General features: G+C 54.6%; 1 protein-coding gene across 9 annotated transcripts in view; it reads right to left on the bottom strand.

Moving 5' to 3' along the window:
* Positions 1-25,129, bottom strand: part of Agap1 (ArfGAP with GTPase domain, ankyrin repeat and PH domain 1) — a 483,149-nt gene that overhangs the window by 316,518 nt on the left and 141,502 nt on the right. For 8 of the 9 annotated variants that reach the window (XR_015450541.1, XM_004868376.4, XM_004868378.4 and 5 more), the window contains exons 2-3: positions 12,568-12,626; positions 7,553-7,640 (exon numbers count right to left, since the gene is read on the bottom strand). Coding sequence is in view for 8 of the 9 variants with exons in the window: in XM_004868376.4 (XP_004868433.1) it covers positions 7,553-7,640; positions 12,568-12,626 (147 nt within the window). In the remaining variant the exon portion in view is untranslated. Of the gene's footprint in view, positions 1-6,844; positions 6,857-7,552; positions 7,641-12,567; positions 12,627-25,129 lie in introns of all 9 variants that reach the window. The other variant, XM_087209308.1, reaches the window with a different exon arrangement.

Below are 25,129 nucleotides of genomic sequence, written 5' to 3'. Positions count from 1 at the left end.
GAAGCTGGCAGCTTAAATGTACTTCAGCCTCAAAAAAACCAGGCTGGGTGTTGGGTGTTTACTTCACGGCCGGTTTCTAAGAGACCAAGGAAACATTCATTAACAAGATGTCTGAGATCCATGTGCTTCTGGGAGCGCTGGACACATCTGTAGAAGCAATTCTGGCCGAGTCCTGCAGCGAGGAGGTGGCGAGACTGACCCTGGGGACAGCAGCCCGCAGGCCCTCGGGATCAGAATCAAGTGACCACACAACACTCGCCTGCAGCATGTGACTTCAGCAGCTGCAAAAACAGCAACAAAAACCAACCTCATTGCGAAGCCCAGGGCCCTGCCGTGTGTGCGTGTGTGTGTGTGTGTGCGTGTGTGTGCGTGTGTGTGTGTGTGTGTGTGTGTGTGTGTGTGTGTGTGTGTGTGTGTGTGTGTGTGTGTGTGTGTGTGTGTGTGTGTGTGTGTGTGTGCAGTCCCACCTCTCCAGCGCCGGAAAGGAGGAGGCAGATGCTGCCTGTCACCGTGGGCACTTGCTCTGCCAATCCTGTACCCGGCGTCCTTCCTGGCCAGAGACCCCTCACCAGCCCTGTACCGGGGGCCTGCAGCGCTGACCCACTTCACAGCCTATGCTTTGCTGTAGGTTCCATGTGGCAGATGAGGCCCAGGACCTGGCTTCACACTGGGAAGTGGGTTATCGCGTTGACCAAGGGCACATGCGGGCCTCACGAGGGTGGATCCTTCCCCTACAAGGACCCGGGACCTGACCCCTGGAGTGTGATCAGAGGCCGGACTGGCACGGAGGCCACACTTGGAGAACAGCAGATGAGGCAGGGCTGCTGAAGCAGCGGACTGAGAAAGACCAGAGCAGGGACCTGGTGACACATGTGACAAACCTACCCGGGGAGGAGAACATTCCTTCCTCCACAGGGACAAAGGGCTGGACAAAGCTGCTATTCACTGGGGCTGACTACCTGGCTAGCACCACGCCTCACACACATACTGGGGGTCCTTCCGCCCTCAGTGCAGTGGGATGCACCAGGGAGGTGACGGTTCAGCATCACAGGACCCATGAGCGCCTGTTATAGGCTGGGAGCCCAGGCCCAGGCAAGCAGGGCCACTGTCAGCGGGACCCTGGTGGTGTAGGCAGAACCCAACTTGGTGGCAGCTCGGGAAGGTGCCCTCCAGCTCCAGCCTCCTGCACGGGAGTACACTTCCAGGTCACCGGGTACCACTGTGCGCCCTCTCGGCAGTGCCCCACTGCCCCAGTGTGTTACAGCTCATGCTCAAGGCGACGTGAGTCACACGTTCTGGATCTCCCTCTGGATGAGGAGCAGTGTGCTCCTCCCCACTGAGCTGCCAAGTCCTTATCAGACGCTCCGAAAACCAACTCAACCAAACAAGCCCTGCCGCTCTCAGAGGTGTGAGAGGTGAGGTTCATCCGGGGCCCTTTCTGGCTCCCTGGGCACAAAACAAAGGGCATTTTAGGACTTTCTCTGACTTACGCTCAGAAACGTCCTCTCTTACGCTGTGAGTTACCGGCACCGCCTCCGGGGTCCCCCCACTCATTTTCTTCATAGCCAGCTTCCCGTATCTGCCAATTCCACTTCCACAGACCAAACAAGGATCAAAAATATTCCAGGAACTGCACCCACACCGCACATGTACAGGCGTTTTTCTCGTCACTGTGCCCTAAACACTTTTCACACAGCGCTCACCCTGTACTAGGTACCCTAAGTCATCCAGGAAGGGGGGAAAGTGTGCTGCAGGATGTAGGTGAGGTGCAGACACCAGGCCCCTTTATCAAGGGACAGGAGCATCTGCAGGCCAGGGACCCGAGGCGGTCCTGGACCAATCCCAGGGGGACACGAGATGACTGTCCTCAACCCATGCTTACCTGGCAACTGTCATTACTCTTAGCACCTAACACTTGTTCCTAACTTGCCCTTCCTGCAGGACATTCAAGTTCCTTCATTTGCCCTCATCTGTTCCACACTCCTCTCTTCCCATGGGAGAATACCCAGGTATCTCCTCCACCTGGGAAGCACGCTGTCTCCCGCTCCACACTCTAGCAAGCGCCCCCCCCCCATGGTAGGTCTGCCACTGATTCTTTGCCTATATCCTTCCAAGCCTTCCTTTAAGTCTGTACCATTGGAAAAACAAATGGCACAGGGCCAGACTTCTAGAGATCAGGCACTGCTTTCTACTTCTGGGAAGGAAAACCAGGGGCCGGCAGAGCTCCAGGCTGCCGCTGCACATGTGTGGAAGATGGGTAGAGCAGAAACGGGTTGGAGCATGGGCCACCAGAGAGCAGCAGGCCCAGTGCAGACTTCCCGGGGCATGTCCCCACCACCAGGCTTCTCGCCAGGCACTCACTGGCCATCGGCCTAGACAGATTCAGCATTGCAATGGCCTTGCAGTTTACTGTCCAAATATCTCACAGCTGGTTAAGAGCCAACAAGAAACTAAAGATTCAATCACTGACACGCAGGAGAACCAAGTAGAGACCCATGTCTTAGTCATTTTTCTGGCCACTGTGACACAATACCCAACACCTGCAAATTAACATCTTCACAATGGCTGTCACTCATATGTCTCACTGCCAGGCGGCTCGGAACCACAGGGGTACATGCTTGACTGTCCCTTCAGGTGGCCTGCGACAGTCCTCTTGTGTGGCACAAGCCGCGCAATGGAACAGCCATGAGTGTAACACTAGTGGCTCAAGCCCACAGGAACATGTTAAAGGCAGAAAGGTTTATTCTGGCTCATGTTTAGTCCATGGTTGGCTGGCTCCGAGGCAGGATGGCATGGCTGCTCATGGCACGGTGGAGAGGAAGCACAGAGTCAAGGAAGGACCTAGTTAGGGAAATAGGCCCTTTCAGGCCACGCCTCAGTGACCCCCTCCTTCAGCCAGGCTCATCTAGCCATAAACTCAGTAGTGGATAACCACGATCCACCCCAAAGGGCTTGGATATGAGCGATGAGGCCCTGGGGTAGCATCCGATATAAACCACACAGCTCATGGCACACAGAGCCAGGGGTCATGACCGGCCCAGGGAGATGTCCTGGGGAAGATGGTCTCACCACCTCGGGGGGTGTCACCCCAGTTTCAAGAAGCCAGCCATCTCAGGGCAGGCTGCATCCCAGCGCTCCCATGTGACACTTCTGACTTCCTTTCTGAGGCGAGAGTTAAAGACCAAGAGGTGGCACGGGGCTGGGGGGTGGGTGCTGCCGGGGCAGGTGGCCTAGGTGCACCCTCGTTACACACGGCGGGGAAGCCAGGGTAACTCCGCCAAGGTGTCATCACAACCCTAATGAGCAGCTCTGACCAGAGCCCTCCTGGTAACAGCACGGTTTTCACCCCATTCTCCTTCTGGGATGTGAATGGCAGCTGTGAAATTTCCCTCGGAGCTGGGAAGGTCACAGGGAAGCTGTGCTGTTCTTGTGAGGGTCTGCAGTCAGCAGTGCTGGGAAACCCATGGCCAGGGAGAGCAGGACTGGGTGGGGCTGGGCCAGCCAAGAGGGTTCTGAGCAGACTCCTGCTCACCTGAAACAACATCACGGAACAGGGCACTGCCCGGGCTGACCTGTGTCCCTGAACAGACACACTCAGACCCTGGCCCTGGCACCTGAGGTGTGACCTCATTTCGAAACAGGCTCTTCAGAGCTGTGACTGCTGCAAAGGAAGTCACACTGGCACAGGGTGGGCTGCAGCTCCCACGACTCGCGTCCCTAAGAAAAGGGAGGTTGGTGGCTGCAGAGACGCAAGGAAAAGCACAGTGCGGCCTGAGGCAGGGCTGGGGGTTTGAGTTTACAACTCAAGGACATCAAGGACGGCAGGGGCCGTCAGAGGCCTGGAGCACCAGCACCAGATTCTCCTCCCAGGGCCGCCAGAAGCGACCGATCCTGGTGAGAACTTCATTTTGGATTTCTGGCCTCTAGAAGTGGGAGAGAATAAACTATTGTAAACCATCCAGTCTGAGGTAGCCCAAAGGCCATGGACTCTGAAACACAATCATACATTACACGTGTGGACACACACACACACACACACACACACACGCACTCTACACATAGCTGCCTGTATACAAAACAGCACTCTTTGACCTGCTTTCACAGAATCACAAATTCCCTGCTGAGATACCCATTTCTGCACTAAGTAATTAATTACAAATGATATGCAACATAATCCTGAAAGCCTTCCCTCATTTGAACAGTGCTGTTAAAATTGTCACAATCTTATGAATCAGCTCTCTTCCCTGTAAGAAGAAAGTTTCACCAGGAAGTTACCAGGCGGGGTCCCAGGGGGAGCAGGCTGGGATGCATCTGAGAAAAGGACACTGGGACTGTGGCAGGCTCTGCACACTGCGTTCCTACAAGGTGATGGCTCTTCCCCACCTCATCAGCCCCCAGCATGCCAAACACCCTGGAGGGGTCAGAATCAGGACGCAGGGTGTCTACCCATCAGTTCAATCAGACGCACGGTTAGCAAGCACTCAGCAGAATACCTAAAGCAGCACAGGGGACGGTGCGGGTGGATGTGGTCTGAGGGGTCCCCAACAGGTTCATGTACATGAAGCTTGCCCCCCGAATCTTTGCCAGGTGGGGCTCAGTGCATGTAATTAGGTGCTGGCAGTGCACCCTCAGAAGGGATTAATGTCACCATCCCAAGACCCTAGTTAGGTCTCTTGAGGGTTGCTGTAAAAGAACAGGACAGTCCCCACCCAGCCCTCTGGCTTCCTGTCTTACCATGTGACCCCTCTTTCATGTGTTCCTGCCTTGATGGCATCCAACATGAGGCCCCCACCAGGTACCAAACAAATGAGGCCACCTGACCTTGAACTTTCAGTTGCAAAACTGTGTGAACCAAATAGATCTAAGTTTCCAGCCTCGGGTGTTTTGGTAGAGTAACTGAAAACCGCCCAACACAGAGGACAAACCAGAAGTAATACCAGGAAACAGAGGGGTCAGACAGCTCATTCAAAGTCTAGCGCTCCAGCAGACCCTGGCCACACCCCCAGTCAGCTGTCATCAGCTTCGACTACTAGCTGCTGGACACCCAACGTGACTGACGGCACCCAAGACATCATCTCTGCACACCTGGGTGACAACACTGTAACCTACACCCCAACCCCAGAACATTCTAACATACACGTCAATTCAAGCAGGCACAGGCGACGTTATGTTAACTCATGGGATGAGAACTGGAAGCCCATCCCACTGGCGACTCCCTGAGCAGAGAGACTCAGGATAATGAGAGGAAGGCACAGAGAATCACAGCTTTCCTCATTCATCTCCTTTTCAAACGGCCAGCCCCAGCTCCCTCTGCCATGTGACAGGACTCAGAGTCACACTCAGAGGGAGTGAAAGTCAGCTTCCTGCTGGCAGTAAGAGGAGCAAAGGCAGTCGCTGCCTGCCTACATCCAGACAGGAATGGGTGGCAGCTACAGAAAATCGGAGGTTCAAGGGGCTGAGGGCTCGTGGGTACCTGAGGCCCTGACGCAACCCTTGGGGCGCAGCTAGACATGGTGCTGTTTTAATCTCCCACAAAACAACTCTGGGTCAAGAAGTAAAGGTCAGATGGCCAGGGTAAGTAAGGAGAGAACCCAGACAACCCCTTCCCAGACCCCTGAGGCCGTAGCCACGGGCCCCTGGACAGCATGAGACCCCGGCCTGTAGATGAAGAAAAGCATTTTTTAAAACCGTGTGTGACACTTTGAAATTCCAGCTCAGGGAAAGGTGTCACTTAAAAAAAAATTGAAGAAGTGGGGTGGTCAGTGATCATAGGTCACCCTACTGGGTACAGTTTTTCCTGTTTTGTGTAAATACTCAAGATCAATGCCCCCTTGTTAAACAAAATACAAGGGCCCATTATGTAGAGCTGAGAAATCACAGCGTGACACAAATATGATGGGAGAAACACAATGCCCAAAGGGAAAGAGCAGAAGCCACAAGAGCAGCCCAGAGGCAACTCAAGGCAAGGGCTCCCAAGGAAGATGCGGTCCTGGCTCTTCCTCCAAGTGGGACCCCTACCAGGCCTCCGAGGCCTGGGCCAGAGCAACAAACGCAGGGCCAGACCTGGAACTTCCGGCAGCCCCAGGTGGCAGCTGGAGGGGATGTGCGGGGCATTGGAGGCAGATTTCCTTGGAAAAGGTATCATTTTCCCCACGGTAGGTTTAGCTGCAGACCCTCAGGGGTTGATTTCATTTCATGCCCAACTGTGAGCCCCAAGAAGCAGTGAAAACCTCAGGCAACAGCTGGACAAGAGCGTGCGTGCAGGTATGATCAAGTTGGCTGGCTACCACTCACACTGAGACACAAGGGACAAATAAACACACGTTCCCGGCCCAGGGACAGGTCTGGAAGGCTTCTGCATATCCCGCTTCTATTCTCGTCGGCAGCCTAGCTTTCCCTGTTGCCCCACATGCGAGACTTTGTTCCCACTCTCTCGCCTACCTAAGCCATCTTCCACGAGGAGAATTTAAAAAGTGGGCCTTTCCCTGATGCGACTGCCATGAGCTGGCATCACACGACTGTCAAATTCTGCAGCATGTGGGGGCCCTGGGCAGAGCCCCTCGGAATTCTCTTCTCTATGAATGGTTCCACAGTCGCGAGGGCAAGCGTTAAGTACTAGAACATGTGTTACAGGGGACACATGAAACTACTAACAACTACTGCTCAAAAGACATCTAAGGGACAAAACAGGGTGGAATGGTGAACTTAAAAAAAAAGGTAAAAATGAAACAAAACAGGATGAGACACAGAACAGGGAGGGAAGGGAATGCTACGGTACAGAGTTGTGTCTCTCCTCTCTCTCCAAAACAAGACAAGCGCTGCCATGAAGAAAATGTATAGTTACCTGCATCCATATCTGCAAAGAATGGAACAGCCAGTAAGAAAAGGAAGGAACCAGAAATTCAGTGTCTCAGAGTTGGATTGAAAAGGTTACATGGAGAGAAAATATAATTTAGAAAACTGCCTGTGAACTACACCTTGACTAAGGAGCTACATGGCTTCCTACCATTATTATAATTATATTTAAAGCAAAAAATAAAGCGTGGATATGTTAACGGAAGAAGCAAATGTCTAATGGCAAAAGAAATACCTAACTCACATGCAAAATGATTATTAAATGTTCATAATACAATATAAAAGGGAAACACACTCAAACATATGGTGGTGATAATCTGATAGTCTTGTCTAAAATAGCTGCTATCTGTGGCTAAGAAACATTGTGTATAAACTCAATATGCAATCAGGGAAACATCCAACCAATATTTAGGAGGAACAGTGGACTAACATTGGAAAGGACAGAACCATTAGACAGGAAATAAATTCAATAGCACTTCATGGTTCCACTGTATCGTTCCAAATGCCAGGGCGAATATAACTGGTTTGCTAAAATTCCTACAGAAGAACAATACACTTACGGATTTTTACTGCTTGGTATGTTTCATTACTTTCTTGGCATATGATACATCAAAGCAATGATTCAGAATATGCTAATGAAAAATTTAAAAGCCTGAACTCTCCTAAGCTGCACCTCACTGCCTGTCATGCAGCTTACCTTCCGGAGACTCCTCCTGGACATACGTGCCCGTCAGGTATCGATGCACCAGGGCCGACTTGCCACTGGCCAAGTTACCCACAATCCCCTGCAGCAAAGAAATGGACAAACGTTAAGGGTCATGAAATCACTCTGTCTGGCATTCTGCAAACAGAAAGGTGACAATATCCGGTAATTCCAAACATCACCAAAACCACATGTTCGCTGTGTGGCCAACAATGAGCTTAGTAATCCTCCTGTGGGGTGAGAAGGAATCCAACACTCTCAACTCGCCACTCATCACCCTCCAGAACCGTGCGAAAACAGTTTGCTGTTCGTAAGCCTCCCAGTTTACGGTCTCTCGTTATAGCAGCCCACATGGACGAGAACACCTGCCTAATGCCACAGCCACAGCGGGGACCCTCCACACTCCCTCAGCTGCTGGCTCCTATGGCTGTGTCGCCAACTCCTTGTGGTCAAGGTCTGCATCTCGTTCACTCTGCAGCCCACAGCACAGGCTAAGTGAAGGAATGAGCAGAGCTCACCCGGCTCCACAGCCAAGAGGCAGGCGCAAAGCCAGACAGCAAAGACAGAGCCTATGAAAGCTGTTCCCGTCCAGACTCAACTTCTGTCTTTTTACCTGTGCCCTCTGTAACTTGAGTATACCCACCTAACAATTACTCTCCTGCTCAAGGGCACATGCTCCTTGTCAGCTTCATGCTGAGAAATCCGAAACAATATGCCGCGGAATTAAATTTTTAATTAAGATTAGCTTCTCTACCCTGAGGAAGAAAATGCTCCAAGTCAAGCACTGCTCAGCCTGGCTTTCTGGGAAGAGCAGGATCTCCACTGTTTTGTGGGCTGATGGGCAAGGATCCGGCTCATCCTACGGCAGGACAACGCTAATCCCTCAAGGGTGGTGGTATTTGGTGGTGTGGCCATCTCGCAGACATTACAGTTCGACTCTCACTAGAAACTAGTAGAAAGCCACAGCTGACTGTGAGGAGGAAACAGGAGTGGGGGGAAATGCTCATTAGGCTCTGAGGCTCCACGGGGAAGCTGAGGCCCTGCTGCTGGACGTTAGCCGGAGCAGGGAACCAATCCCACCTGGGCCAAAGAGCTTCGTGGGGAGGACTGCGGTATCTTCGCAATGGCAGAGCTGTGTGCCAGGCGGAAGGAGGTCACCAGCTCTGACCCCACATTGTATGTGCAGGATCCGAATGGTCCGAGCCATGTGCTTGGCACCCTTGCATCACAGGAAGGAAAAGCAAGGCCCTGATGCTCCCCGCTTCCCCGCTTACCTGGTAACCACGAGTTTGCTGAAAAGGAAATGGAGCCTTTTCACCCAGCTCCCAGGTGGGAGCTCAAGGGAAACACACAAACAGGAGTTGGCAGGCTGCTGACCAAGGCCCCTCTGCAGGAAGAGGGCTACAGTCTACACATGCTTTCTGCTCAGGTAGAAGCATGAAGCCGGTGCTGCCTGGCACAGGTCTGCGGCCCCAGAACCAACTGATCGCTGATGTTCTGACCACAACACAACTTCAGAAACCCACAGGGACGGTACTATCGCTGTTCGAAAGAAAACACGCACTGAATTGTGTTCTCTGACGGAGTCCCGGAGATTCGCAACAAAATATGACACAAAAAGCCCACTGGGAGCTGCTTTACATCATCTCATGGCTGTGCCTGAGGAACAGGGCCAGGGTCCCGAAGGCGTTGATGTAGGAGCCACCTGTCTCGGTGCTGCTCAAGGGCAACAGACAGTGGCAGCCCTGAGGGTACTCAGAGGCTGCCTGACAGAACAAAGAGCACTTCCTAGGGCATGTCTTTCCAGCACACGAGGGATCTGTGCAGGGAGGGACCCAGCAGGGTGTGCAGCCTGCTCATGTCACCACGGAGGCCCGAGGCCATGGCAGAGCCAGTGTCCTGCCAGGGAATCAGGGGCTGGGACTCCTCCTGCAACCATGGATAAGTACGTGGTCCAGACAGATAGTGAACTCGAGTCCTGAGAAAGCTGAACCCTGGAGATGAACTCGGCCCCACGCTGAGCACGCCCTGTGCACCCTCCCCTGTGCCCAGGGCCCATTCTCTTGACAGTCACAGGCTCTGGAAAGCCCAGCAGAAAACCAGGGTCTTGGTAGCCAATGCTCTCAATCATGGACTGCCAAGGGAACACATGGGTCTCTTGGGTGGGCTCCAGGAGGACGGTGCCTTCCTGATGGTCACAGTCAGACTGCATGATGATTAATCCTGTATGGGGGTCATGGAGACATGGGCTTGGGGTCTAAGGCTGGTCCCTTGCCTGTTCTTCTCCTGCAACTGTTCCCTTGCTCGTCTCCTTGGCTACCATAAACAATACGTAGCTTTGCTCCATCACGCCCAACCACCATGATGTTCCGGGCTTGGAGCCAGCCCCCCACAGGCTGAATCCCTCAAAACCCTAAATGAACTTGCCTCCCCTAAATTGTGAGCATGTGATGTCCAGCAATGGGAAACTGACTAGCAGCCTATAACAGCATGGCCCCTGTGTTGTTTCAACTGAAAAACTTAAAACTCAGGTTCTCGGTCACAATAGGGACATTTCAGTCCTCAGCAGCCACATGGGGCTGACTGAGGCTACAGTGTCAGTCAGGGTAGACACAGAGACTTCCTATAGGGCAGGGCCAGGGAGAAGCAGTGATTCCAGCCTTAAATCCCAGTACTACTGCTTGCTGCCTGCAGTTTCCCGAGCCAGTTCCTCATGCCCCAAGCCTCACTTTCCTTGTCCATGAAATGGGGACAACAGCAGTATGTTCCCATCACGGGCAGCTATCAGGACTAAGGAAGATAATTCCGAGAAGCATGTTAGAATGTGGCCTGCAGAGCCAGCGCTTTAGAAACACTGCCATGGTCAGTAACTCGCTGTGTCCGGCCCCTTGCATACTTGGGCTGTCCTAACAGGGTGTATCTGAAACCGGCCCATGTCTCTGTAAGTTCCTGAGAGTATCATCACCAATCTCACGTCCATCACTGGACAGGTATTTGGGAAACCCCATGGTTTAATACTGTGCCAGGGATGGCAGTGACAAAGCACACAGATGACAGAGCATGTGGATGTTTGGAAGCCAGTTCTATCAAACCCAGGTTTCTAACTCAGACCCTTCATCAAGGACAGTGTCTCTTGTGAGGAAAGACACCCACTGGCAGGTGCTACAGAAAAAGGTAGGAAGGGAAGAGGAGAAGAACCACAAGGATCCCACCCAGGGACAGCAGGGGGTCAGGAGAAGGACACACAGCTTCTAGGCTCAGGCATCTCCTACGCACTGGTCTTTATTTCTTCAGTTTGAAAGCATGCATTTTTCCTGCCAACAACTCCTAGAGGCTCTCCTCCAAGCCCTGGAAGTCTATCGCTGCGATCCCTTTTTGAGACCAAGCACCCTGAAGGGCCCTGTCCCAACCCTGCCCCACCCACTGCAGTTGTGGTCAGTGAGAAGAAAGGCCAGGGGCTTGGGAGGAACAGCAAATGCAGCAGACAGAGAAGGCACAGCCGGAGCCACATCAGTGACTCAGCCCACCATAGTCCGCTGTCCAGCAAGAACCTAGCAGCCCTCCCTCCGAGGTCAGAACTCACCCTGGACAGGTTGTGGTATGCGTGTGTACACATGCAAACCCACGGGCCCTGCATCTCTTAGTTACTTTTCTCATCAGAGACAAAATACCCGACACCCAAAGTGAAAGGAGGAAAGGCCTATTGGGTCACAGTTCTCAGAGGTTTCACTCCACAGCTGGCTGGCTCCGAGGCAAGGTGGAATGGCAGAGGGGCATCACAGAGGAGAAAGAGTCAGTGGTAAGCAGACAGGCAAAAGCAAGCAAGGGGCTTTAGCAGCTTTTTTCTGCCTTTTTTATATTCTACCTGGGCTACTGGGATTGGGGCGGTGCCAAACCATCAGTGGACTGATTTAGCAATCACACACCCTTGATCCCAGCACCACATGCTCTAGATCCAGCCACCTCTGAAAAGCCCCATCTATGACTGCATGAGGCTTTGGGGGACATCTGGACACAAGCCATAACAATTATTTAAAAAGCGGACTTGGCCCTTCCTTCTATTCTGAGGCGTGGGACGTAGGCGGGGCAGGCTCCAGGAGGTGACCGTCTCAGGTCTCTTCCATGTAAGCCAACCATGCTGGCTCATCTTGACTGTCAACTTGATTGGGTAGAGAAATGCCTAGGAAATCAGTCAAGCACACTTCTGGGTATGCCTGTGGATGCTTCTAGAGACAGATCTCACTTCATCACTGGATCAATCTGCCAATGGGATCAGAATCTGATGGCATTATTGGTAGGTGTTGGAGAGACAGGGCCTCATGGAAAGGAGTGGATCACAGGACACTACATAGTTGGACACTATATCTGGTCCCCAGCCCCTTCTTCTCTTTCTCTTTCTCCTTTGAGGCTTTGCTCATAGTACCATGTCCTGCTTCTCCTCAGGCCACAGCAACAGAACCAGGTGACCATGGACTGATACCCCTGAAACCATCAGCCAACATAAACCCTTCCTCATCTAAGTTAACATTCTCAGGTATTTCATCGCAGCAATCTAACCTTTAACTGTAATGAAGGGGTAAAGTTTACATAAAAACACAGAACTCTTTAATTTTATGCCAATATTTCATAATAAAGTCGAGTTTTAAGAGCTATGAATAGCAAAGCTTGCAGGCTCATTACAGAAATCCTCAGGATACCCTGCCGAGGACAGATAAATCTACCACGGTGTGCGCACATGTGAGAGCAGGGACAGGAGAGAGGAGGTGCTAATGGCCCTGCGCTGCACCCAGAACATGAGTGACAGCTGTTGGGGTTGTGGCAGGTACACTCAGGGCTCCAGCCTCCCATCACCAGGGCCACCTGGCCCTTCCCGGGACACACCCCAATGCACGCCCCACCTCTGGGCCCCAGGGTTGGAGCTCACCCTGGGTGGGCTCCATGCCACCCTGTGGAGCCCCTTTCTTTCCACGGTCGGGGATAAAGCCCCGAGGCCAGAAGGAGCCACTCACCACTTTGAGCTCTGGCACCGATCGACTCAACGTCCATTCCTGGCTGTTCACGAAAGCATCTGCAAAAGAGGAGAGAGAAAGCAAAGTTACACATTATGACTCACTCGAGAGCAAATTCAATGCCCCACCGAGCCATTGTCAATGGGAGGCACACAGAAGGTGGTGCAGCCTGGCCCTTCTGGGTTACTCCACACCCTCGAGGGAGGCCCCGACTCGCACAAGTTTGAGTGGCTCAGCCAGGAGGCAGAAGGCACTGGGGCCCACACCTGTGGTCTGTAACACAGCCCAGGGCCAGCTACTCTGCGGGCTCTGGCACCTTCCCATCTCCCCCTCAGCTGCAGGTAGGTCTTCCTAGTGTCCAGAGCAGAAACCAAGACCACCCTGACGGCCCGCCCCAGGCGTGACACTCCAGGAGGCTCCTGGCTCTCTTGGAACTGTCTCTGAATCAGTCAACTTTCGTTTTCTTTTTCAGTGTGCTAAAATTGCCAGTGTCCTGAAACTGGAAGTGTCCCACCCGGAAGAGGCACGTCTGAGCAGCCAGGCAGGCCAGGTGAGCAGCCACACTATGGAGCAGGTGCTGCTGGGCCTGTGCTGTGGGGAAGGAGACCTCGTGGGAGGGAAGGGCTGCTGGGAGGCTTGGGAGGAACTGGCTGGCAGTAAGGAGCCACGAAGACTCTTGCAAGGCTGGCGAGAAAGCTCGAGGGCAGCCAGCAGGACTGTGTCTGACATCAGAGACACTTGGCTCTGGGGAATAAAGCACCTGCCTGGCGGGCAGACGGGTTGGCAGAGGCTGGCCTGCAGGAGCTCGGAGCAGAGCCCTGAGGAAGTGTTGGGGTGGGCGACGGGTCCCTAGGGCGGCCTCAGAGACACCCAGGACTCTCCCACGCTGACGCAGACACGGTGGAGGCTGACATCGGGTGCTATTCTCAAGCAACGGGACGTCCAGCCTTCAGCCAGCCACGCAGTACCTCACTCACACTAAGCTGCGGGGCCTGGACCGCGGGAGCCCAGCCTGACACCCAGTTGGCGGAAACAGATGCCAACTAACCCTGCTGCTTAACCACACCACTGTTGAGGTGGCAAAGCCAATGTCTGCCCTTTCAGACAATGAGAACGTAAACCCGCAGTGGTACGGGACGGCACAAGACAACGTAAGGTAAATGACCAGGGTTTTCCCCAGCGCGCATGCCTAGCATCTAGCTGCTCCGCTTCCCCGAGGCTGCACTTCTAGCAAACCCCAACCCTGGTTAAGTGAACAGGTACATTCACAGTCAGCACTAACCAGCCAATGAAAATGACTGGGGCCTCAACACACAGAAAGCACCCCAGTACCCAAAGCTCTCAGACATGGTGAGAGCGAGGTACACAACGGAGACACACAGGGTCCTACTGCACGGCGGTGTGCGATGTGTGTGCACACGTGGAAAATACACACGTGCGTGTCCAGGCTGAGACTTTCTATAAGTTTAAGAACCTACCAGTTGCTGACTTAGGTTTGGGGCCCAAGTGGCAACTTTCATTTTGCTGTTTTCCTTTTGGTAGCCTTTATATTTTATACTTTTGGAAAGGTAAACGTTTACATAGTGTTTTAACTGACCCTTAATAGTAAAACAAGGATGCAAAAGCTCACTTCCTTACTGCACAGCTGATTGTTAGACATGCACCACACCATAGGATTAAATTTATCTCGACAAATATACTCACTATGAATTAAGCAAGGCTCCGTTAAACAAAGACGTATTATATAAATACTGGAATAGTGTGTGGTGCCTCTTTCCTCGGAGACTGCGTCACACAGTGAGGGGCAGAGCCCAGTCCGGGCTGGCTGGCCCACCTGCCTCACTCTGAACTCAGGTACAGCAACACGTACAGGGTCACCTTGCCCGAGGAACAGGGACAGCCCTGCGAAACATCGGGACAGCTGCACATGGCCGGCCGACTCCAAAGCCACAGGTGGCAGCCCTCAGGTACAGAAAGCACCCCGGGTCCCCTCAAATCCCCACCTGGGAAGAAAGAGGGGAAGATGATGCCGTAAACGCTGTCGGTCGATTGACTGCCTCCAGCCCGAGGATCAAATGGAAACTTCCTGCGCGGCTGCCGGACACTCAGAGCCATGGGGATCCCCAGGGCGAGGCAGGCGAACGCGCTGCATCATTTCTCACTAACACGGCCCTGCTGCTCCCGGCTACGCTTGTCTATGTATGGTGCTGGCCGTGCCACGCAAGGGCCCCACCCGAGACCCCGCCTATCAGACCACTAGGCTCTCGAAGAAGCCTAGATTAGGAGGCATGAAGTGATGGGAAGACAAGGACAGAAAGGGCTGGAAAATCAGACACTGAACACTGGAGGGCACTTTCTCCACTGAAAATAAACAAACACTCAGCTCTGGTTTACAGACAAAAGCGACCAAAACACCAGACGTTGAAGGAAAACACCGAGGCCCCACTGTCAGACCCAACCTGGGGCACCTGACACAGGCGCAGCACATTACCATGCAGAATTTAAGAAAGTGAGTCCGGGGGGCCCGAACCCCAGAACCGTCCCTTGCCTAACAACGGGACTGGGGCCAGAGGCCTTGTGTGCTCAGCAGCAGGGAAGGGAAGAGAAAACCGCAGGCACAAGCCTCACGGGTGTCTAGCAGGGTTCTGCTGTCCACGCTGTATTTTACTACAGTGAAGCTTCCTTATTTATCGAGGTGCTGGAGCTGACGGACGGTCTGGTCATGATGCTGGGTAGGAGAGCCCAGTGCCCACGCACGCTGGGCCAGTGCTGTCACCAAGCTCCGCCCCAGGCCTTAAGGGCTTTTCAGACTTTCAGTTGGAGAGGGAGTGCTGTGCCCTGAACTCCAGGGTGGGTGTAGAGCACGATGGCCGTGGGTAGGGGTACAAGGACACGAGGGCTGCTGCACTCCAGGTGAGCAGGCCGCGGGCCAGCAGCTGCCTCCGAGGTACCAGGCCCTGCAGGGGATGCCAGGCGCTGCCACAAGGGCGCCCACTCTAGAACTGCAGCACGACGACTCCGCCCGACACCCCACCTGGGCCCTCCTCCCACTTCCTACCGGCCCCCACCCAACTCTGCGACAAAGGAAGCCAGCGGCCCGAACCTTCCTGAACCTTTCTCTGGCAGCGGGCCGGCAAACAGATCTGACAGAGGCGGAAAAACCAGACCCCGGGAAAACAGCACAGGCCAACACGAGGCATGCCGGGTCCAGCTGCACTGCCTGACCTCCCGCTGCACCGCGCCAGGACGCCACACCGGCCCCTCCTACTGGTGGGCAGAGGCAGCTGAGCTGGTGGTGTCTCAGGACAGTGTCCTCACGCACAGGCCTTGGGCACCCCGAAGTCCCGGCCCTGTCCTCTCAGGAGCACAGCTGCTCTCTTGGCCGCCGAGGAGGCAGAGCGGGCACAGGCAGCCAACGGAGCTTCCAGCTGCCAGGGCCACCTCCTGCCGAACATGTCTTGGGGACAAGACCAATGGAACACAGATACACACTGACACTGACAGAGAGAACAGACCCTGGACCAAGGCCAAGAACCGAAGCAAAACAAAAACAAATACAAAGGAGCCAGGGGTTTTTTCACTCCCAGGAGAGCCTTTTGTTTTCGTGGCCTGGACTTCCTTAACACTCCTCAGTTCCCGTCATTCTCTGCTGACACCATCAACATCCCCCTGGTCCCGATGAACGGCCTAAGACCCAGTGGGCCTCTAGGCTCCTACCTAACCTCGCTACTTCCAAAACTGCACATATGCAGAACCACGCATTTTTCCAGGAAATTTAAGGACTTCATTACAGTGCAGAGAAAATATGTGCTCCGATTTGAAAAACACAGACATGTTCCTCTTTTGGAAAACCCTCTCTGGACAAGAGAGAAGCATGGTGAATCCAGTGGGGACACATGCCCGGGCCCAGCTGCTTCACCACCTCCTTGTGGCCCAGCAGGCAAGCCAGATGGTGCCCAACTCCTGCGCACTGGGTGTGCGTGACCAGAACTGGTTCTGCACAGACGGACAGGGCAGCCCAGCATGGCACTGGCAGAGAGCCCGCCCTCCCTGTCCCTGTGTCTCACAGCACCTCTTCCACTTCCTGTACTAGATGTCCCCAAAGCCAACACTGGCCCACACCTGTCATCCCATCACTTTGAGAGGGTGAGGCTCGAGGATCACAAGTTCAAGTCCAACCCAGGAAATTTAGCAACTAGGGATATAGTAGTTCAATGGAAAGGCCCAGGGTGCAATCCCCAGGCAGGCTAAAAAAAAAAAAAAAAACAATCAAGCCTTGAAACTGGTTAAGGTTTTGCAGAGTGTGAAAAATTCTATCATGTTCCCCAGCACCTCCTTCTGATAGCACAGAGTTTGCTTGCTCAGTGGGACACAAAGGTGGCTGTGGATTCTGCTGAGCTCTGGTTCCAGGAATACTCAGGAACAAGGGGTTAAAACCCACGGTGGGATCCTGTGCAGTGGCCCTGTTTTCCGGTGAGCCTGCACTGAGCAATCCCCTTGCCTAGGTCAGCTGTACTGTGACTACTTTCTTGCTCACTTCAAGCCAAAAATAAGAATTACAGAGAAATGAACAGGAATCTACAGGGATAATAAACCACAGTTAGTTTATCAGGGACAATGTTACTAGCACTTGGGGCGATGTGTGTCACCTCCCTCTGGTCCTCTTGCCTTCCCCTAAGTCCCCCAAGGACACGGATTACCAAGAGAGAGTGTGAGAGGCTTTCCAAGAACACAAAGTACAAAGACTAAAAACACAATCACACCTCTCTGCAATTCAGGCAAACAATGCAACTCTTCCATTGCTGTTAACTTGGTTCGTGGACGAATGGCCTCAGTAATTAATTTCAAAGCAAGGCCCACGAGCACCTGAGAAGGAAAACCGGGCACCATATGTAGGACTCTCAGGGCACAGGGAGAGAGATGGGGGCCGTGCCAACCCCGAGTGGGCACGTGGACAGACAGCAGACAGTGGCTCAGTAGGGGCACCCTGGCGACCATTCCCCGAGAGCACTCTTGTGCCAGGACCACGAGACCCACAGCAGCCACCCCTGTGGCTCTGGGGCACAGGGCAGGCCACCTGGGAAAGGCTCAGCAGCAGTGCCAGGTCCTGAGTCCCTCCCTGCACTTGCCTGGACTCACCTGGGTAACTGGGACACGGGCCCCAGGGCCCCAGGTGGGCTTCCCTGGGACTCAGAGTCTGGAGTCTGCATTTCTAACAAGGCCCGGGCTCCTCAGCTCACACCTCATGATGATACACCTTTAACTGACGTCAGCAATCTCTCAGGAGTTCGGAGAGGAGCAGCAGGTGGGCCCAGCAGACAGCACAGCAACTGCTGGGGCTGAGAGCCTGAAACCTGGTGAGAGCCCTGTTTCTCCCGCCTGGCCTCACCAACCCGACGGAGGACCAAAGGGAGGCAGAGGGGAGCCAGGAGGCACAGGCTTGGCCATGGGTCACCGGTGTCACGGACACTGGGATTTTTTTGACGTACATCTCTCCTGGAGGTTTTTGAGGTTTGGAAATAGTCAGGGCAGCCACGGGGCTAGGAAAGGATCCACCCGCCCCTGCGCAAGCCAGCCTACTGACTCCGGGGCACAATTAAAGGGCAAGGCTCCTAATGCCCCATTCCTGGGCCCTGCTGCCCCTCGAGGACGCGGGTGTGTGCTCCCCGAACCCCCTGCCCTGCGGAGGCCCTGGTTACAGCGAGACACAGGGGACGTAAATTAACACAGCAGACGGAGCCTGACACTGCAGTCTCAGCACGGCACAGGGAAAGCTGGTTCACCGGGGCCCACAGGCTGCAAAAGGGGCGAAGCGAGCTGAAAGGAGCTGCTGGAGTTTTCAGCCTGGGCCCAATTCTATTACACTCAACCCGTGCCAGGGCCACATGGTCAAAAGGGTCGCACTGTGACCATGTCACAGGACTCAGGCTACAGCAATAAGGGTGTGACTGCTACCATGCATCAGAAATTCCGCAGGGTCCTGAGCTCATCCGCAAAGCTCCTCCAGGGGCCCAGCTCAGCAAAACACAGCAGAATACGAGGACAGAGCAGCCGCTCTGCAATGAAGGACGGATGAAGGAAGACAGCCTTCAAAGGACTTGAATGGGGATGGAGAGGCCTCCCCTGGAGGAACCTGGCTTTGCAGGGCCCAGGGGCTGGCCCGTTTCTAACGAGGCCACCAGCTGCACAGCTCCTCGGGCCCTTCTCCAGGCCCAGCACCGGCTTCAACAGCTCACCAGGGGAGCAGAAACCTCCTTCCCACTATAGAGCGGCTCGTTTGGCCGGGTGACTCATGAACTCTTCCTTCCTCCTCTGATTTATGAATCAGCAGCCCAGTGCGGGGCCACAATCAGAGGGACTTTGCGCTCTCACCTGTGCTGCTCATTCACTCCCACCCCGTCCCGTTTGACTCCGGTGACAACAAACACAACTTCCAGTCAGGACTCATGGACATACACAGGGCAAAAAAGGGCCCTGGAATTGCAGGCGATTTATTTTTAAAAAGCAAACAATGACTATCTCAGGGACTGGGATTCTTCTTGGAAAACCTTAAACTTCACAAGGATTTTTTTTTTAAATTTCCAAACCTATTCTTTTTAGCAACAGAAATGAAATAAAATTTATTTTTACACTGAAGCATTCATAAAGACCTAAAATAAAACACAAAACAACAATGGAGAAAAGGCGGCAGATCCACACAGCTCCTCCCCACACACTAGGCCTTCTTGGTGCACGGGGAGCAAGCCCAGGCCACTGAGATGGCACTGTGCCCACACGGCGGATGTGGCCACGCCCCAGGGGCAGTGCCAGCCATCTCTCCCTGAGCCCTCATGTGACCCCAGACCTTCCCAAGGATAGTAAACTCCAGGGGCTTCTCTCCTCTCCCCAAGGCGAAATGCTTCGAGGCCCCAGGCCCCTCATGGGGGACTTTCAAGGAGGTAACTGGAGGGTGTGTGATACCTTTCTACTGTTTTTCTCCACAACACCGCTGGCTCCAGATAAGGATGCTCTTGGAGCACAGCCTGCCCTGCTGAGCAGCCAAGAATGGCCTAAAGGACACACAGCAAACACAAGGGTTCAAGAACAAGAATGGAAAGGAAGAAAATTTCTTTTCTTCTTAAAATGTAGCATCAGAGGCCATCCCACAGCCCTGGGGGAGCAAGGACAGGTGGCCGGGGCCTCGTCCGGCTGGGCTGAGTCTGGGAGCCACGTTTCCTTGGGAAGGACGTGTGCTCCATGACCGCACAAAGGGTGACTTCACAGTCCTGAAGCCCGTCCTACCCTTCTGCCATAAGCCTGGGTGTCAGTGACAATGGTTTCACCTCGCACCTCCACACCCCACACACCCCGTCTCCTTAAGCTGGGTGTGCAGAAGGACAATCCACGCGAGGCCCGCGAAACACCTGCTGCCGCCGCTCACTGCACAGGCCTCCTTTCCAGCCCTGATTCCCAAACCGTGACTATGTGACAAGAGCAGACCACCGCCACCCAAGGTGGCAGAGGACACAGGGTCCCCACGGAGCCTCAGCCACCGACCGAAGTCACAGAGAGAGAATGGTGCAGCCGCTGCAGGGAGGAAGGTGAAAATGAACCCGGATCACCACGGATCAGCCATCAGCATGAACCCCTTCCCTACTGCTCCTGAATTCTGGCCCCAAACCGAGATGAAGAAGTGTGTGAGGGTGCGACACATGGGTCAGTCATGTCAGCTGCAGTGGCAAAGACACTGGGTCTCAGTGGCTGTCATCAGAGGCAGCAGGCAGGCGGGCACTGGTGGAAGCACACTGCCTCCGAAGTCCCCAGCAGGAAACTTAACATGCAAATCGGCACCTCCCAGGGCTTGCTCGAGCCCACACAGGACATTCAGCCAGCTCCAGCAATCACTCGTCTCTGGGCCTCAGTGTCTTCATCTGGACGGGGGACGCTGCCTTCGGTTCCTTCCAGCTCTCACATGCTAGAATCTATTCTTCTGACAAAGGGCATCCTCGCACGCACACCCTCGGCCGCTTTGGCAGGTTTCCTGGCCGAGACTACCAGGGGGAGGCTCGGAAACCTGGATCCTCCACACGGTCTTACAGCAGCCTGGGTCTGGAACCACGGAGACAGAAGCACATCACCGCAAACAGAGTGGGCCCATTCCTCTTCACAGGCTGGGGACAGGACTGGGCAGGAAGGGTTTCTTCTGTCTGCAGCCCGGACACAGGAAACAGACAGCGAGTCCACGGTCCCAGCAGCACCTAAGTCCTGCCCATCGGCTAGAAACACCCGGCCGAGCTGACCAGCTCCTGGTGAAAGGCTGCCATGGAGCAGTTGACAACCACAGTCCACCTCTCCCACCACGGCGTGGAGCACAGCCTCTGGCCCAAGACACCACGATGCGGGCAAGTGCATATGCATGCGTGCGTGCGCACACACACACACACACACACACACAGGCATATGCACACGCACGCCCCTGGCTTCCACCACTCACGCTATAACGTCCTCAAGACACTCCACAGGCTTGTCTGATTATATCGGTCACTGATGTTCTGGGTAAGTAAAGGTTTGAAGCAATGGTCTGAAAACGAGCAGACAAAGCCACCACCAGGATGCCAGGGACAGCAGTGCCATGCCAGCACACACCCCAAGTGTCAGCCATATGGGTGCCCTTTGGATGCCCCAGGTCTCAGCATGGGACAGCGGATGCTATGCCGGAGAGGAACTAAACATGAGGACCTCCACGGAGAGGCTGCCAGCAGTCAGAGGCACCATCAGCACCTGCCCGACGATGCCACTAGGTGTCCACTCCTGAGTGTGGGTGGTCACTGTGCTCAACCTGTCTCCCAGGGCCTGGCGCTCCACGGCCTCCCATGCACACATGGTCTCTCCAGGCCACCTGCGCTCCTCACACCTGTCACCTTCTGCTCCCAGCAAGGTGCCCCGGCCTCACCTGCCCCACCCTGCTGGGCGCTCATGGACGGGCACAGTCATGTGCTCAGGTGTAGACCTCGCCCACAAAGCACCACACCCTGAACAAAATCAGGCTTTTCATGGAAAAAACTCCACCACACATTAGGCATAGTACACTGGGCATACAAACTGGGCCACAGGCCACGTGTAAGCTGCACTCACATGTAGGTGCCGAGGAATTCACCAGATGGCACGTGAACAACTGCAAAGGAAACCACAGTGGCTGTGTCTTTGGGGTGGGAGGTCAGGGACAGAAAAGGTCAGCCTCAGTGTCTAAACACTGCCACACTTAGTTAAGGAGAAACACGGGGAGGTCCTCATTATCTTTCTACTTCTCATCCCACAGCACGAATATCAGAGACTGCTTTTGAGATTACGAGATCTGTTTAAGAGAAAAACAACAGACGAGGATGTCTTAAACACACACACTCCCAGCTTCGGGGAGGTGTCTGGTGCCCATCAGGCCCTGTGCAGCGTCGCCCAGCAACTGGGAGGAAGGAACCCGAGTGCACACGCAGCCCCGCGCCCACCTGAGCTCTGGTTTCGCTCTGAGCCAGCTTCTCACACCACTTCTCAGGGGGAAGAAGAGCGCCCCGTGGCTCTGCTCACACTGGGGCGGGTCCCAGGGCTCGTTCCAGAGGTGCCACGGAGTGACACAGGGACAGACGGACGCTGGGAGCAGCAGTTACACAAAGGGAGGTTCCTGGCCTTTCCTTTATGGCACTGAACTTCAGGACAAATGGGCAGTTTCCTAAGTGGCTTCCACAGCAAGGTGGTGATTTCTGAGCTTTTTTTGTGGGGACTGAACCCAGGGCCTTCACTGGATTACATCTCTGACTGCCCCCTTTTCATTCTGGCAAGGTCTCGCTAAATTGTCCCAGCTGGGCTCAAACTTGCAATGGTTCTGCCTCAGCTTCCCAGAGTGCTAGGATATAGACGTGGACCACCACACTCGGCTTTGCTACTTTTTATAAAACTAGTGGACATCGAAGCTGCTGTGTGTTTTGATTAGGAAAGCCATTAACTGCCAAGCGTAGGGACAATTCACCCTGCATTTATGTGGAAAGAATCAATTTTATTTTGGGCAGATATACGACTTTCTATGTGTGATCAAAGCTATTTAAATCAATTCACGGTTAACTTCCAGTTAGTGCTGACACCTTCCTACTGCAAGATCAAGGCCTGCTCCTCCTCCTGCTCAAAATGAGGGCTTTGGACACCTTCAGGTGACAGCAGTGGGAGGGCTGACACCATCAGGGGCTGGCTACAGGTCTGGTGGGGACCATCCAGGTTGGGCCTGCTGCTTCCTGAGTAAACACAGCAGAGCAGGGTTGGGGGGACCAGCGGAGAGTAAGCCAGTGATGAACAAAAGGCCCAGGCCCTGTCTCACTGAAACAACTCCGGTGCTGAGCCCACTCCCAGCTGTCATGGCTGTGTCTAGAGGTCCTCCAAAGCCTCACGTGGTCACAGGTGGGGCTTCTTCAGAGGTGGCCGGATCTAGTGTGTGACGCTGGGATGAAGGGAGGGCGAGAGCTCATGCTGTGCACTGACTGCTTTGGCACTGCCCTAACCCTGGTAGCCTGGATACACTATAAGGGACACGAAAAGGCTTGTCTTCCCCTTTGTTGCTTTTGCTACCATGTGGGCACCATGAACTTTCTCCTCTGCGATTCCCTGTTTCATGTGCCACCCTGCCTTGGAGCAAGCCGATATGGACGGAAACCTCTGCAAACTGTGAGCTAAATAAACCCTTTCCCCTTTAACTCTGGGTGTCAGGTATTTTGTCTCAGCAAGGAAAGATAAGTAACTAAGACACCTGCCCACCCACAACAGTGTCTGAACCCCAGCTGCGTGGTGGGAAGTTTGTGTTACAGCCCAATGCTACCCTCCTCCCATCCCTGCCACTAAACCCACAGGTGGGGGCTGGAAAGGGCTCCTCGGGAGATGCCCTGCACGCTTCCCTCCCTCCAGAGCCTCCAGCTTCTCCTCCCCAGCTGCTCCCTAAGCAGCTGACCTGACAAGGACGACTCTGGCAGAGCGTTTATGGAGCCCATGGGAAGACTCCTGGGCCGGGAAGCCCAACCAAAGCGTGAACCACGGCGCACTTCAACCCAGCCACTGGCGGGTAGGCCAGAGGGGACCTTCATGCTCCCATTCACAACTCCGCTGATGGTCCCGCCCACCGTCCCAGCTACTACTGGCTGACTCACGCTCAGTGTTTCCCGAGGCAGGCCCCTCCCTCTTACTACGGAGACACCCACGGCCGACGCCAAACAGACGCTGCCTTTGGAACGGCAGTAAGCAAGAGACGTGTCACCCCGGACTGTGGCAAATGCCTTGCAACTGACAAGGCCGCGCGAGTGGGAGCGGCTGGCGCGCTAGTATTGAGACACTGGCCTGGGGTGTGGAGCCAGCCCAGGGGCGAAGCAGTGAGGAAGATGGCCAGGTACAGGATGGGAGGGACCACCTGGGAAGGTGCCTCAGGGGCGAGGGGTCCGCAGGAAAGGAGGGCGGGCTGGGGCTGGAGGGATCTGATTTTGTTAGAATGGCAGAGGGAGGCACCTGTGGGCTCGGAAGGACAGGAGGAGGGGTGAGTCACATGGAGGGGTGGAGGGGGGAAAGACAGTGCACAGGTGTGGATGGGGGCCTGGGTGGGCCAGGTGCGGGCGGAGTGCTGGTGGACACAGCAGGGCAGGTGGGACCTGGCCTTAGGACCTGCTGTGCTACAGGGACAAGGCCAGAGGAGAGGGCAGGGACAGAGGAGTCCCCGCCCACCTGCTGGGAGGCACCACTTACGCCTGGGGCCCACCAGGCAGGTGCACGCAGGGTCCTGCCGTGGGCATCCACCAGAGGCCCCCCTAAGTTCTGGCTTTGGAGCCAGGAAACACAAAGCCTCTTGGATAGATTTGCAAAACCTAGCTCAGCAAGCGCTCCGGGCTCTGAGCTTACGCCCCTCCCTTCACTTACGCCCTCTTAAGAAAGCTCTGATTCTTGGCAACTTGCAACAACTCACCAGCAACTGCAGGAGCAGCCATGATTGTGCTTATTACTTTCTAAAGTTTCGTAACAAACCGGATGTTTGTGTCTGCTGCCTGTCACCAGCCCTGTCCCCAAGTGTATCCCTGTGCTTCCTCCTTCGGGTCGGGGGGTGGACATGATGAAGGCTACATTCGGGAGAGAAGGGAGAGACGCAAGTCCTCAGGGCAGGGTCCCCAGGCTCCTCCTCCTGCAGCTTGGATGAACGGGTAACCAGCCACCTGGGTCTGTGGTGCAGCGCTGGTTTACATCCGTTCAGAACCTACTCCAGACATGACCGGGTCACCTGCACGGAGGACCATGGCTCTCTGGTCACGACAGACCCCGTGTGGCTCTGTAGAGGAGAAAGAGGGGACAAGCCAGTCCCGGGCTCCTTGGAGCCTGAGCGGATGGGGTACCCCTGGGGTTATCATCTCCAGACTGGAATAAGGTATGCCATCTCCTCTTGCTTAGTGCCGTGGAAATGTGAACAGTGCCCACCTCCAAGAGCACGCGGCAGGCAACCAAGGGACTTTTAAAAGGCCCCTTTCCCTTAGCTTGATAAAGGGTGGCCACATCCACCGGCAGGCCTTTC

The sequence above is a fragment of the Heterocephalus glaber genome, unplaced genomic scaffold (genome assembly GCF_053883595.1).
Source record: "Heterocephalus glaber isolate CG9 unplaced genomic scaffold, H.glaber_assembly_v1.0 deba00001004, whole genome shotgun sequence".
Taxonomy (NCBI): Eukaryota; Metazoa; Chordata; class Mammalia; order Rodentia; family Bathyergidae; genus Heterocephalus; species Heterocephalus glaber.
Note: the sequence above shows the minus strand (reverse complement) of the source record. Positions and strands in the feature narration are given on the sequence as shown.